Genomic DNA, 13,836 nt, shown 5'->3' with positions numbered 1-13,836 from the left:
ATTTTAATGGTTTTAATTCAAATAATTTGGTCACGGGCTCGGGTTCCAATACCCTAAAAATTTATTATACTAATTTTTTTTACCGTTTCAACTTTAAAAAAATTTAAACACTTGGGTGCAGCCTGATACATCGGCGGCACCAATAAAAAAATTATTTTTTTTGTTTTTTCGTATACTGTCTAAAAAACTTATATTTTTTGTGTTAAATACAAATGTCGCCAATTGATCAAACTACACTCGAAAAAATAATTTTTTTAAATTAAAGTGGCGTCGCTGATTGGTGAGGCAGCATTGGTATTTCACCGTCTCATCTGCCTATTCCCATAAATATTAATTCTCTTATCCTATTGTGGTATTTATTTATTTATTTTATATTATTTATGAAAAAAAAAACCCTATTTTGTTGTTAAAATATAACCTTTTTATATCCGATATTATAATGTCTAAAATAACATCATTATATATAGATTAGGCCAGAAGTTTCTTCTTATTTCCTCCATAGATCATTCAACAACCCTCCGATTTGCTTACTTAAAAGGAACCTAACGGTCCAGATCAATCCCGCACCATCTTCTTTATCTTCACTCACCCTTCCTTCCTCAGTTCCTCCACTTCTCTCTAATTCATCATCTTCCATCTCGAAAGACCCTTCCATTTGCCTGCTATGGCCGTTCTCCTCAAAACGCTGTCGTTTAAATCCACTCCTCTTCCTCCTCTATCTCCATCCCTAAGACCCATTTCCTTGAACTCTCCAAGGCCCTTTTATGTCTGCTTCAAACAAAGACTTCCTCGTACACCCGGTGCCCTCCGGTTCAGCCCCTCTCCTTCTCTTCGGTTCGTAAAGTTGGTTCCTTTTGCTTCTAATGGTGGTGAAACTGAAACCGCTGAGACCCAAGAAGAAGTTGAAGAACCTCAAATTGAGGTAACTTTTTAACTTTTCTCTCAACAAGGTTTCACTTCTTTTATGGATTTAAGTTTCTGGGTTTGATTTTTTTTAATGTTTAGTTTAGGTTTTTCCTGTAAATTTGACAAAATTATTTCTGGGTTTTGGAATTTAATGTTTGAAATGTCTGAAATAAGCAAAAAGAGTGTAACTTGATAGTGTATACAATTTAGCTCTTTCAAGGAATTTACTTACAGCAAATCTTCTCTCTTTCTTTTACCAATTACAACCCTTGTTTTGCTACATTGACTGCTTGTTAATTTCTAATTTATTGTCGGACACCATGTTCAAGTAGACATAATGAGATAGCTTGTGAATAAAACAAATTTTGGGGAAATAAATTTTATGTCTAGCTAATACAGTGTTGGCTAATACATCTGCCCAAGAACTATGGTGAAGGTTATGACCTTGCTGGAAACCTGAGTTGACAGCTTCAAACTTTATACTCAGTTCAATGCTAGTCGTCTCGAAATTGAAACATGGTTTTAGATTGAAATTTGGAGTCAAATTTTGTGGTTGGCTCTTTCCTGCAGATGAATGTAGCACGGCTTTAGTGATTTGTGCCATAATGTTACAACGATAGTTGTCTATTTCAAAGCTACCTTTTTATATTTATAAAAAAGACATATTTGGTTTTGACTTCTGAATAGTTTGATGACAAAACGTTTCTTCTGTCCCCCATTTATGAGTATCACTATGCTTCGATATCTCCTTATTTCTGAAAATTTTAGGTTGCTTTGTTACAAAAAATTTATCTCAAGCCTTTTAGTTTCCATTCCCTTTCTGGACTCGGTATTTACTTGCTTTTGTGCGGTAAGAAGTCTATGGGAGCCAACACTGTCCTTATAAACTTACTGTTGTTGGAGGTGATCTTTAGTGAGGTAGGAAAAAAGTGGGTTTTAATCTGATCGACTCAACAATTCATATCTAATTCTCGGGTCCAAAAGTGGGGTGCTTAAAACTCTTTTGTTGTTTCTTTTCTTTTTTGCTGATAAGTTGGTATTCCGATGTTTCACAAGTGCATATCGTTTCTGACAAAGTTTCGATATCATATTGACTATTTTCAACCCTAAAAGTTCCCAACTATTATCGCATGATATGATACTTTAGAGTTGATTTACCAGTTCCTTAACCTGATTTTGACTGTTTGTGTCAAGGAGCACCTGGCCTAAGGTTAAGACTACAGTGTTCAAGAGATTTCCGTATCATTCGATTTTATCTCAATATTTTTCTTTACTTGATTTTTCTTTTATTGCCTTGTCAGAGACATATTTGTGGCCGCATTTTTCATCCTGATGGATATATGTACAGGACTCTTCAGATGGTGCTGTCAGTGTTGAAGAGGACACCACTGGAGATGAGAGTAACGATTTTGAGGACACACCATCTCCAACTATCGTGTCATTGCTCCAAACATACAAAGAAGCTTTGGCCAGTAATGACGAGTCAAAAGTTGCCGACATAGAAGCGTTTTTAAATTCCATTGAAGATGAGAAAGTTGATCTTGAAAAGAAAATGGCTTCTTTGTCAGAAGAATTGTCAATTGAGAAGGAACGGGTTCTTAGGATTAGTGCAGACTTTGACAACTTTCGTAAGAGAACAGAGAGAGAACGCCTTTCATTGGTAAGTAACACCCAGGGAGAAGTGTTGGAAAATTTATTGCCTGTTTTGGATAATTTCGAGCGAGCGAAAGCACAAATTAAGTTCGAGACTGAGGGAGAAGAGAAGATCAGTAACAGCTACCAGAGCATTTATAAGCAGTTTATGGAGATTTTGAGCTCGCTCGGTGTAGAACCTGTCGAGACAGTGGGAAATCTCTTTGATCCAATGGTGAGTTAATCACTCTTTGCTCTCCCAACCTTTCATAGACTTGATATATTTTACTAGAAATTTCTTTTTAACTTAATGTTTTGCATCCTGCACTTCCATGCTATGTTATTCCGACTGTTCAATTTTCTTGAAATATCCTTTCAAGTAGATTTGGTATTTCATGTGTTCATGCTGCGTCTGTATATAATCACATGTCATAATCGTATTTAGGGGATTATATATATTAATCTTGAAATATTAATAATCCATGTTCTTAAAATGAAGAGAGACTTCACGGGAGCTTCTTATATACATATATATAACTTTCTTACGAATTGCTTTGTGTGGTCTCTGGTAAAAGCTGCATGAAGCGATTATGCGTGAGGATTCAACAGAGTTTGAAGAAGGGATCATTCTTCAGGAATTTCGGAAAGGGTTCAAGCTCGGAGAAAGGTTGTTACGGCCATCAATGGTTAAAGTATCAGCTGGTCCAGGGCCTGCAAAGCCTGAACAAGGAGAGTCACCGGAAAGTACAGAGAAGGGGGAGAGCAATGAAGGTGGTGAAAGCAGTGGAAGTAGTGAAACCGACCCGGGAACTGCAGAGACATCTTGAAGACAAAATAAAGAAAATGGATTCAGTTTTGTTTGGTGGTGGTAATAGTTTTAATGTTATCTCAATTTTGGTTGGTGGTGGTAATTTTTGTTTCTTTACAATGAGATGAGGAAATGGCATTGCATTGGGAACAAATGTCTGTATAAACTGTTTCTATCTCTGCTTCCAAACTTCTTTATGGATTTACGTATGCGTAACTCTACTCATTTTGATTACCATCTTTCAGAAATCATAACAACTTCAGATTTTATTGAATTCGATTATTCTTAAACGATTATGAAATTTTGATTGGTTTTTTAAACAAAATTCAATGAAACCGTTCTAATAAAAATGTACAGAAATAACACTTTTTACATAAAAATTTCATAGATTTGACATTGCCAAATGGTCCACCTTTTCTTGTTAGCATCAAGGTTAAAATCATGATACCCTCACCTCTTTTCCCATCTTTTAATTGTACCAAAAAAAAAACCATTTAAAGAGAAACATAACCTAAACACATTAGGGTTTGCGTTTCAAAAAGTGATTTTCCTATTTTTTATGTTTATTTAAAAAAAATAGATCAGCGGAAAATAATTTATTATTATCAGAGTCAAGGAGGAGCAGGTATTTTTAGATTAACAGAAAATAATTTATTATTATCAGAGTCAAGGAGGAGCAGGTTTTTTTAGGTTTCGAAATTATTCAATTTGTTTCCAATATTTCTAAGTTCTGGTTTAACTGTCTTTATTAATGTATTATTATTTTGCTGAGTATTAATACACAATAGTCATGGGTTAGGCATGTCGAGGAGGAAGTATCCCTATTGGCAATTATAATAATCCAGAAATTCTGATAGTAGAACCCTCTTGTAGGAAATAAGAAAACAAAGAATGTTTCATTTCCTTAGAAGAACCAACTATTTTGCAAGCTTTGTTTCCAATCAATCTCAAAAGTTCGACCAAACCTCAAACAACACCGTTAATAAACAAGAACATTACGAAAATATTCCCTAAAGATTTGGTAATTGGACTCTTCCAAGAGTTCCAACAAACCAAATTTACAAGAAAACAACTTTTGAAAATTTAAATTTTTTTTGCAGTTATGTCATATAAATAAAAGGAGTTTACCTATTCAAAAAGAATATGAAACAATCCAATTATTAGATAAAGCCATCATTAATAAACTTAAAAAAAACACACAAATATGTCCCTTTTGGATTAGTCCAAGTTGGTGCTAAACCTTTTAGTGTTGAAACCACTAAAAATTCCTCAATTATTAGGAACTATGGAAATAAGCTTATGTACTAGCCCAGTACATTTTAATTGTTATCCAAATCTTATAGTTTCTTTAATTGACAAAAATATTTTACAATCTTTGACCCTCCAAATTCATACTTATAACTACAAAATACTTCCTGGTTCGAAGGTATTAACTTTAGTCTATAGACTTCACTTCAAAACTATATATTCTATTGTTAATACCAAGGCTTCACTTCAAAGCCCAAAAGGAGAAACACTCTTAATAGAAACAGATACCTCGAGATCTCATACCACAATCCTAATAACAATACAATGACATGAAATCAACCTCCCTGATAGGTTGAAACTTGAGGGTGCTACAGACCCTATAACACCAACTCCAATAAGAAACACTTCACTAAATGAAATTTTCCAACACCAAGATGGCACAGTTGAATTAATATTCAACAGGCCACGAAGAATGCCTCTAAGACATTCCTTTGAAATAGGAAGTACCAGCATAACTTTTAGAAGATTAAATTTAGAAGAAGAATCAAATTCAGAAACACAAACTACAGATTTTAGGACAGCTAAAGCCTCAGTCTTTTCTATCCCAACAACATTTAGAACCAATTTATAAGGAAAAGATAATTCCTCAAATATAGCTCAACCTATCTATGCCAGACAGGAATAGAGTCCCCAAAATTCACCTAATATGTCACCAACATATTCATCAATGACTAATAATGCAAGACAATGAGAAAATTCAGAAATTTTTGTTCTAGAAAAATCTTTTGAGATAAATAAGGAATAGTGTAGAAAACACTTATATTCCAACAAAAATAAGCAAAAAAGAAAATATTATTTTAAAAATTATAATGATAAAAAAGACAGTATTCTTCAAGAATATTATGAATTCATGAATACCCATATTTTTAAATGGTTTGAAAAATATTATTCAAAATTCGTTAATATAATAAAACATAATATTAGATGGCAGACTAATAAAGTAGAAGTTGAATCTCAACATCCCCCTTTAATTGAGGTTCAATATACTCACAAAAATACTGGAATAAAAGCAAATCCTTTAAGAATGAGAGCTCCTGATGCAGGAGAACGAATCTCATCAAAAGATATTAAAATGATAGTAGAACAAAACAACTATACAAATATTAGTTTTCATACAATAGGAAAACAATTAGATTATATTGAGAATTTGGTAGAAAACCAACCGATTAAGAAAAAACCAGTAAAAGAGGTAACAGAAAAAAGTTCTAAAGAACCAATATTTACACTTTATGAAATTCCAAAACCTTTCGAAAAATCCCAAAATGATTTCTTAACAGAAATTCAAAATAGACTTGATGCTTTAGAAAATTACAAGTCTGAATTAATTGCACCTGATACCCCAATGCAAGCTCAACATTCAGTAAATACATTACACCAATCTTCCCAATCTAACTCTAACCAGTCAGATGAACACCAAATTAACAAAATGGCTTGGAAAGAACCAAAAAGATTATATTATCCAAAAATCACTGTCTTAATATAGAAGAAAAACTCATTTTCCAGAATAAATACAATGCTAATACAATTAATGAATGAAATTTAGAAGGAATGTCTGAATATAATATTCTCAGTTTATTACAACAAATGACAATGATTTCAAATGTTTATTAAACCCAAAATCAAAATGGATTAATCAGTGATCATACTATAGCCAATCTTTTAGTTGCTAAATAAACTGGTCAATTAAAAGGATGGTGGGACCATGCACTCACTAAGACCCAACAAGAAGAATTCCTAAAAGCAATAAAAAAATATGATCAAGGGAGAATTATTTTAGATGAACAAAGAAGAGAAATCCAAGATGCAGTAGCAACTTTAATTTTCTCAATCTCTAAACACTTTATAGGAGATCCTTCTCATCTTAAAGATAGAAATTCATAATTAGAAATTCATAATTATTACCAATTTTAAAATGCAAAAAATTAACTGATTTTAAATAGTATAAAAATGTCTTTATGACTAGAGTTATGCAAAGATTTGATAACCAACAACCATTTTAGAAATAAAAGTTTCTAGCAGAACTTCCTACTTTATTAGGAGAAAAAGTTAGAAATCAAATAAGAGAAAATTACAGGGGTATTATTTTGTATGAAAAACTTACATATGGTAAACTAATTAGTTTCATCCAAAAAGAAGGATTAAAAATTTGTCAAGATTTAAAATTACAAAAACAACTTAAGAAAGAAGGATATCAATGTAGAAAGGAATTATGATCATTCTACCACCAATTTGACATTAGAAATGAACATTCTTCTTCAAAAACATGTTGCTCTGTAAAACAACAAAAACTCAAATATAGAAAATACAAAAAGGAAAAGAAACAACAAAAAATAGAAAACAAAGTAGATAAAACAATAAAATGTTATAGATGTGGAAAATTAGGACACATCTCAAAATATTACAAGATTAAAAGAAATATCAATAATTTAAATCTAGATGAAGAAATAAAACAAAAATTAAATGAGATTCTCTTAGAAACAACTTCTTCTGAAAATGATACATCTACTGAAACAGAAAAATTACAAATAGATGAATTACATACAACATCCCAATCTTCTGATGATGAAAATGAATCTTCAATTAATATGTTAACCAAAGACCAAGAATTTATTATTGAAATTATTAATAAAATTCAAGACTCATAACTTAAAAAGAGAATTTTTTTGAAATTAAATCTATCATTAAAAGATAAATCAAAAAAAGAAAAAGAAATTATTTCTAGTCAATCACAAATGTACAATATACAAGATATAATATTTAATAAATATGAAAAAATAAAACCCAGGCAAATTACAAATTCTGAATTACAATTAGAAATAAAACAAATTAAATTAGAACTTTCTCAGCTAAAAATGGAACAACAAGAAATGTAAAAACAAATGCAAACCTTAAAATATAAAATCCCAGAAAATAGTTCGTCAGAAACTAAATCTGAACCTGAAAAAAATACATAGGAATATATGATGGTTCTAACTGAAGTATCTATCCAAAGATATTTAATAAAAATAAATACTGTTATAAATAATGAATTTCAATTAGAAACAATAGCCTTTTTGATACAGGAGCAGACTAAAACTATATTAGAGAATGGATAATTTCAACAAAATATTATGACAAAACATCAAAATCTCTTAAAACTGCAATTGGTAAAAAAACTAAAAATTACTTACAATATTTCTAATGCAGAAATATGCAACAAAGGTATAAAATATTAAACATGTTTTCTAATGGTAAAAGATATTACCCAATATGTCATATTAGGAACCTCATTCATATCCTTACTCAAATCATATAAAGTAACAAATAATTCTATCTCTACCAAAGTTTTAAACACTAAAATAAAATTTCCTTTTGTAGAAAAATCAAAAATAAGAAATCTCAACTTATTAAAATCTTTATCCATCCATAATGAGTAAATCAATAATTTAATTAATCATAAACAGAAACAAATATCTTTTTTTAAAGAAGAAATATGTTTTAAAAAATTGACTGAACAATTAGAAAAAAGAGAAGTCCAAAAAAGAATAAATCAAATCAAAGAAGAAATAGAATCAACAATTTGTTCTGGCATTACTAATGTTTTTTGGAATAAGAAAAAACACGAAGTAACATTACAATATGAAAATAATTTTGATGAAAAACAAATACCCACAAAAGCAAAGCCAATACAAATGAACAAAGAAATGGAAGAATTTTGTAAAAAAGAAATACAAGATCTTCTTAATAAAAAATTAATTAAGAAAAGCAGTTCTCGTTGGAGTTGTTTAGCATTTTATGTAATAAAAAATGCAGAACTCGAAAGAGGAATGCCAAGATTAGTAATTAATTACAAAACTCTCAATTAAGCCTTAAACTAGGTTAGGTACCCAATACCAAATAAAAAAAATTATTACAAAAACTCTGCAATGCAAATATTTTCTCAAAATTTGACATGAAATTAGAATTTTGGCAAATCCAAATAAAAGAAGAAGAAAGATACAAAATGACATTTACTGTACCATTTGGACAATATGAATGGAATGTCATGCTTTTTGGATTAAAAAATGCTCCATCTAAATTTCAAAGAATAGTGAATGATTTTTTTTATCAATATTCTCAATTCACAATACTATACATCGATGATGTATTAGTGTTTTCAGAAAATTTAGAAAAACACTTCAAACATTTATCCATCTTTATAAAAGTCATAAAAAATAATGGTTTAGTAGTTTCTAAATCCAAGATAAGTTTATTCCAAACCTAAGTAAGATTTTTAGGTCATTGCATTACCCAATGAACCATTACCCCAATAGAAAGGTCTATAGAATTTGCTAGCAAATTCCCAGGCCAAATCCTTGATAAAGTTCAATTACAAAGATTCTTAAGAAACCTCAATTATATCATAGACTTTTATCCAAATGTTAGCAAATTATGTAAATCATTATATAATAGGCTCAAAAAGAATACACAACCTTGGACAAATGACCACACCAATATTATCGCCCAAATTAAAAAAATAAATTACTAAGCTTCATTGTTTATATTTAGTTGATCCAAATGCCCCCAATATAGTGGAAACAGATGCTTCTGAGATATGGTATGGTGGGATCCTAAAACAAGTTAAAAGGGAGAAAATAGCAAATAGTCTAGTTCACTTCCAGACACTGGAATCCAACTCAGCAAAATTATAGTACTTTTAAAAAAGAAATTTTATCAATTGTCCGAGACAAAGGGAAAGGAAATGAGAGATCATCATCCTCTTTAAAATCTTCCAAAAATACATTCGTTCAAGATGCACAAGATCCAAATGAAATTGGTTCTCAAATCAAAAAATGGATTGAGTCCCTTTTTTAATCTCTAAAAGTGGCATTGACATTTTCACAAATGAAAGAGAAAACTCCTCTCAAGCAAATTACTGGTGAAGCAGCAAAGATTTCAAAAAATAAAGTGATTGTTTGACAGGAATCAAAATCTCTCAAAAATATTTTAAAAGAGACATCTCTCTAAGATGTTTTTCCAAAAGAAATAACAGTTTCTTCACAGACTGCTACACAAAAATCCTCGCAATATTTTCCAAACAAATGTTTTGAAAAAATTCTTATTATGGAGGAAGAATTTTTCAGAAAAACCTCCACTTATACTTGCAAAAGAACTTTTAATGGATGGCATTTCAAGTCATTGAATTCTCAAAAACCCCAGCAGTATTATGAAAACATACTGGTTCAAACTGGATCAATATTGTTCAAACATTATACAGATTCAAAAGATTCAAATTTTATTACTCATTCAACAACCCAAATATTAAAAATTCTTCGACCAAGGGATTGGGGTGAAAATTCAAATTCTCCAAAGAAATTTCTAGCCAAATTGATCACCACCCATATTTCACATATTGGGATTACCAAATGGCATTGTATAACGCCTTCTTAATGAACGTGTAATGGTCTAAATTCAAGGTTATCGGAATAGTGGTTTCGTAACCACAAATCTAATTTAAAGAGAAATTTATTTCAATATTTTTGCATGAAAATTGAAATGATAGGAAAATCGTATGAAAATATTGATAGAAAAATTGTATCGATTTAGTGGTTAGTTAGAAAAAGAAATTATTGAAGAAATTGGGTAAAAATAAAGTATCGAGACCTTTATCTCGTAAAACCGAGTCAAAAATAATTTTATAAATATTTATGAAATGTTAGTAATGTGGTATTAAAATTTTGTTAATGGCCTAAATTCAAGGTTATCGGAATAGTGGTTTCATAACCACAAATCCGATTTAAAGAGAAATTTATTTCAATATTTTTGCATGAAAATTGATATGATAGGAAAATCGTATGAAAATATTGATAGAAAAATTTTACCGATTTAGTAGTTAGTTAGAAAAAGAAATTATTGAAGAAATTGGGTAAAAATAAAGTATCGAGACCTTTATCTTGTAAAACCGAGTCAAAAATAATTTTATAAATATTTATGAAATGTTAGTAATGTGGTATTAAAATTTCGTTAGGAAATTTTAATGTTTGGATAGTTAATTAAATGAAAAGGACTAAATTGTAAAAGATGTAAAAGTGGATGGGGTGATTAAATAGCTTAAGTGTCTAATGAGAGAGGATTTAAAAAGAAAATAGACCTAAAATTTATTTGGACTGGACTGCAAGAGCATGAAATCAGCAGAAAAATTGATAAATTAAGGGAAAAATTGAAATATTGCAAAATTAACTAAATAAAGCTAGGACTAAATAGGAAATATCTAGATTTCTCTTCATTTCTCTTCAATTCCAGAGCTAAAAACGCCAGAGGAGAGTTATCTAAGCTGGTATTTCATAATTTTTGCACCAAGTGAGTTAATCCTTGCCTTTTTCTTGTAATTTTTGTGTTTCTAAGACTTTTACAACTAGGTCCTACTATTAAATTCATTAGTTTTTGATTTCATGGATGAAATTGAAAGTCACCATGGTTGAGTGCTGTAAGCTTATAATGAAATAGAATGAAATTAAAGCTTTAATTTGTTTATGAGATGATTTTATTAGGTAATTTCAATAGAAATTGATTTTTAGGACCTAATTGTGAAAATGTTTGGAATTAAAGTCTATTGCTGAAATTATGATTTCTAAAGGTTTTAAAATAGTTTAAGGTGATATAATAAAGTGTTAATTGAGAAAAATAAGCTCAATTGAGAGGCTAATTAAGTAGGGACGAAATTATCATTTATTAAAAGCTTAGGGGAAAAATGGTAATAAACAGCTTGCACTAAAACAGTTTGGACAGCAGCAGTAGACTAACTTTGAAAAATCACCATAAATTGTAAGAATTGAATTAGAAGATGAAAAAAATATTGAATTAAAGCTTATTGAGTCTAGTTTCTTATAGAAGAAACAGTGTAAGCAATGGATTTGTAAATTTTGAGATATAATGAATTTTTTGAGACAATGTCAGAATGAATTCGGGTTCCCCTGTTCTGAATTTGAAAAATCATAAAAAAATTGAATAAAAATAATTAGGGGCTTAAATTTATATGTCTAGAATCCTGAATGAGTCTATTTTTAAGAGAAATAAACGAGAACATCATTTGAATCCTGTATGAAGAGATAATTAATTTTTAGTGAAGAAGGGTTAGAATTGTTAGACAGCAGAACAGGGGTGACTTTAAAGAATAAACTGTACTGATTGGCTAAACCAAAAATTATGAAAATTTTATGGTAAGAATATATATGAGTCTAGTTGCAGGGAAAATTAACGGATCTTAATTTTGAGTTCTGAAGCTCAAGATAAATAATTTAGTGACTATGACTCAAGTAGACAGCTTTGAATGAACTATAAATAATAGTTGAATTATAGAGAATGTTGCATATGAACATGAAATGTATTAAATTGATAATTAAATTTATTTATTTAGATCCAGAAGATTCAAATACGAAGCTAGATCGAGGAAAGGAAAAAGTTCAGGATTAGTAGATTTTTGTACACGAACAAGTATCAAGGTAAGTTCGTGTAACTTGAATTATATTTTTAAACGCTTGAAATGTATGTTATTTATGTGAATATGATTTGAATGTTCATTGTATGAAATTTTATGAAACATTGACATATTTGATAAAATGGGAAGAAATCCCGGTTGAATGAAAGGAAAATTCGATGGATCTCTAAAAAGGAATTGACGGTAAAAAAGGATCTAGCCCGGACGGGTGATCCTATCCTGATATAGCCCTCCCGAAGAATATGTGTAAAATGGATTTAGTCCGGACGGGTAATCCAAATTAGGGTCTGAATTTAGCCTGGACTGGTAATTCAGATCCAAACTCATTAGAGTAATTGTCGTTGCAGGGGATTTAGCCTGGACTGGTAATCCCGACAATACTCTATGAGTTTGTATTGCAGGGGATTTAGCCTGGACTGGTAATCCCGCTGCAAGGTTGAGGTTCGCGGGAATGTGCTCTCTGAAATGGAAATGTGCGCACATGAATATGAATTGACAGACCCAGAATTGTACACTAAAAGTGTACCTCTGAAAATCCATCGAAATTCTGATAAATTCAACGAGATAAATATGGAAAAATAACAAGGAAATGGAAATCATGGTATTGATGAGCTCATCAATCATAGTATATATTATTGGTACATGGAAATTATTGTACTAACTTGAATGTTGAGTTTGTGCATGTTAGGGTAATAATGCATTGAATGGATATATGAATGTTTATTGTATTGTATTGAAAATATTAGGTAAGTATAATTCTTGTTACATGAGCTTACTAAGCACAAAGTGCTTACACTGTTTCATTTTCCCTTGTTTTGTAGTGTTAAGGGCTCGGAGGTCGGATTCGGTCGGAGACACATCACACTATCAACCTCAGGATTTCGGTATATAAAGAAACTTTATTTTGGAAATCAATGGCATGTATAAGCTAATAAAGTAAATGTTAATGTGAAATGAATGTAAAGTTAGCCATTAGTATGGTTAACAAACCTGGTTTTGGGTATGTGATGACGTTATCTTATAAATATGCATGAATTTATCTTGAAAATATGTTGAATTGGTTTGGTTGATGTGGATTGGTCTCGATTTAATATTGCAGGGAATGTTAAATATTTATAAAGGGACTATATTGAATATAATATTGAATAAAAAAATTAATTCGTAAACTCCGGTAATACCTCGTGCCCTATTCTGGCAATGAATACAGGTAAGGGGTGTTACAGAACAACCAACATATGAGACATTCTTGGCTCATATATTTCAAATACGGTGCCAAATTCAAATATCCAAACTGGTTCCAAGAATGGTGGAATTGGTATGGACCATCATCTTTCGAGATCCTATCAGAAAAAAATTCAAAACTTATGGCTCAAATTCTTTGACAAATTTCAACCTGAACCAGACCAAAAACACATTTACAGAACAATCCATTTTTTTCTCAAAATTGTGCATTTCTTGGATTGTTTCTTGGAATTACTACTATGAACAAGATCCATATACTGAAATTCCATTATTAGTTCAAAACTTCAAAACTAAATGGTGAGACAAATTTAATGATGAGAAATATGATTCAAAATATTTGGATAATTTTTTCAACAAGAATCCAAGATTATGTAAATCCGCATCCCTAGATCAAACCACAAAAAAATTCCATCAAGCAAAATCAACAACTAGTGCAATGTCAGCTCAAGCCAAGACTAAGAAGGAATACAAAAAACTCATGGCT

At 30.5% G+C, this 13,836-nt stretch overlaps 1 protein-coding gene across 1 annotated transcript; it reads left to right on the top strand.

Annotated features, from left to right (window-relative positions):
- Positions 1 to 435: 435 nt before the first annotated feature.
- On the top strand, positions 436 to 3,580 carry LOC107893124 (protein GrpE). The gene is made up of 3 exons (XM_016818046.2): positions 436 to 922; positions 2,255 to 2,773; positions 3,114 to 3,580. Exons 1-3 carry the CDS (start codon positions 665 to 667, stop codon positions 3,363 to 3,365), a joined length of 1,029 nt encoding a protein of 342 aa, XP_016673535.1. The 5' UTR covers positions 436 to 664; the 3' UTR covers positions 3,366 to 3,580.
- Positions 3,581 to 13,836: the final 10,256 nt, after the last annotated feature.

This window comes from Gossypium hirsutum, chromosome A13 (assembly GCF_007990345.1).
Source record: "Gossypium hirsutum isolate 1008001.06 chromosome A13, Gossypium_hirsutum_v2.1, whole genome shotgun sequence".
In the NCBI taxonomy this organism is placed as follows: domain Eukaryota; kingdom Viridiplantae; phylum Streptophyta; class Magnoliopsida; order Malvales; family Malvaceae; genus Gossypium; species Gossypium hirsutum.
This window is presented reverse-complemented; position numbering and strand designations above follow the sequence as displayed.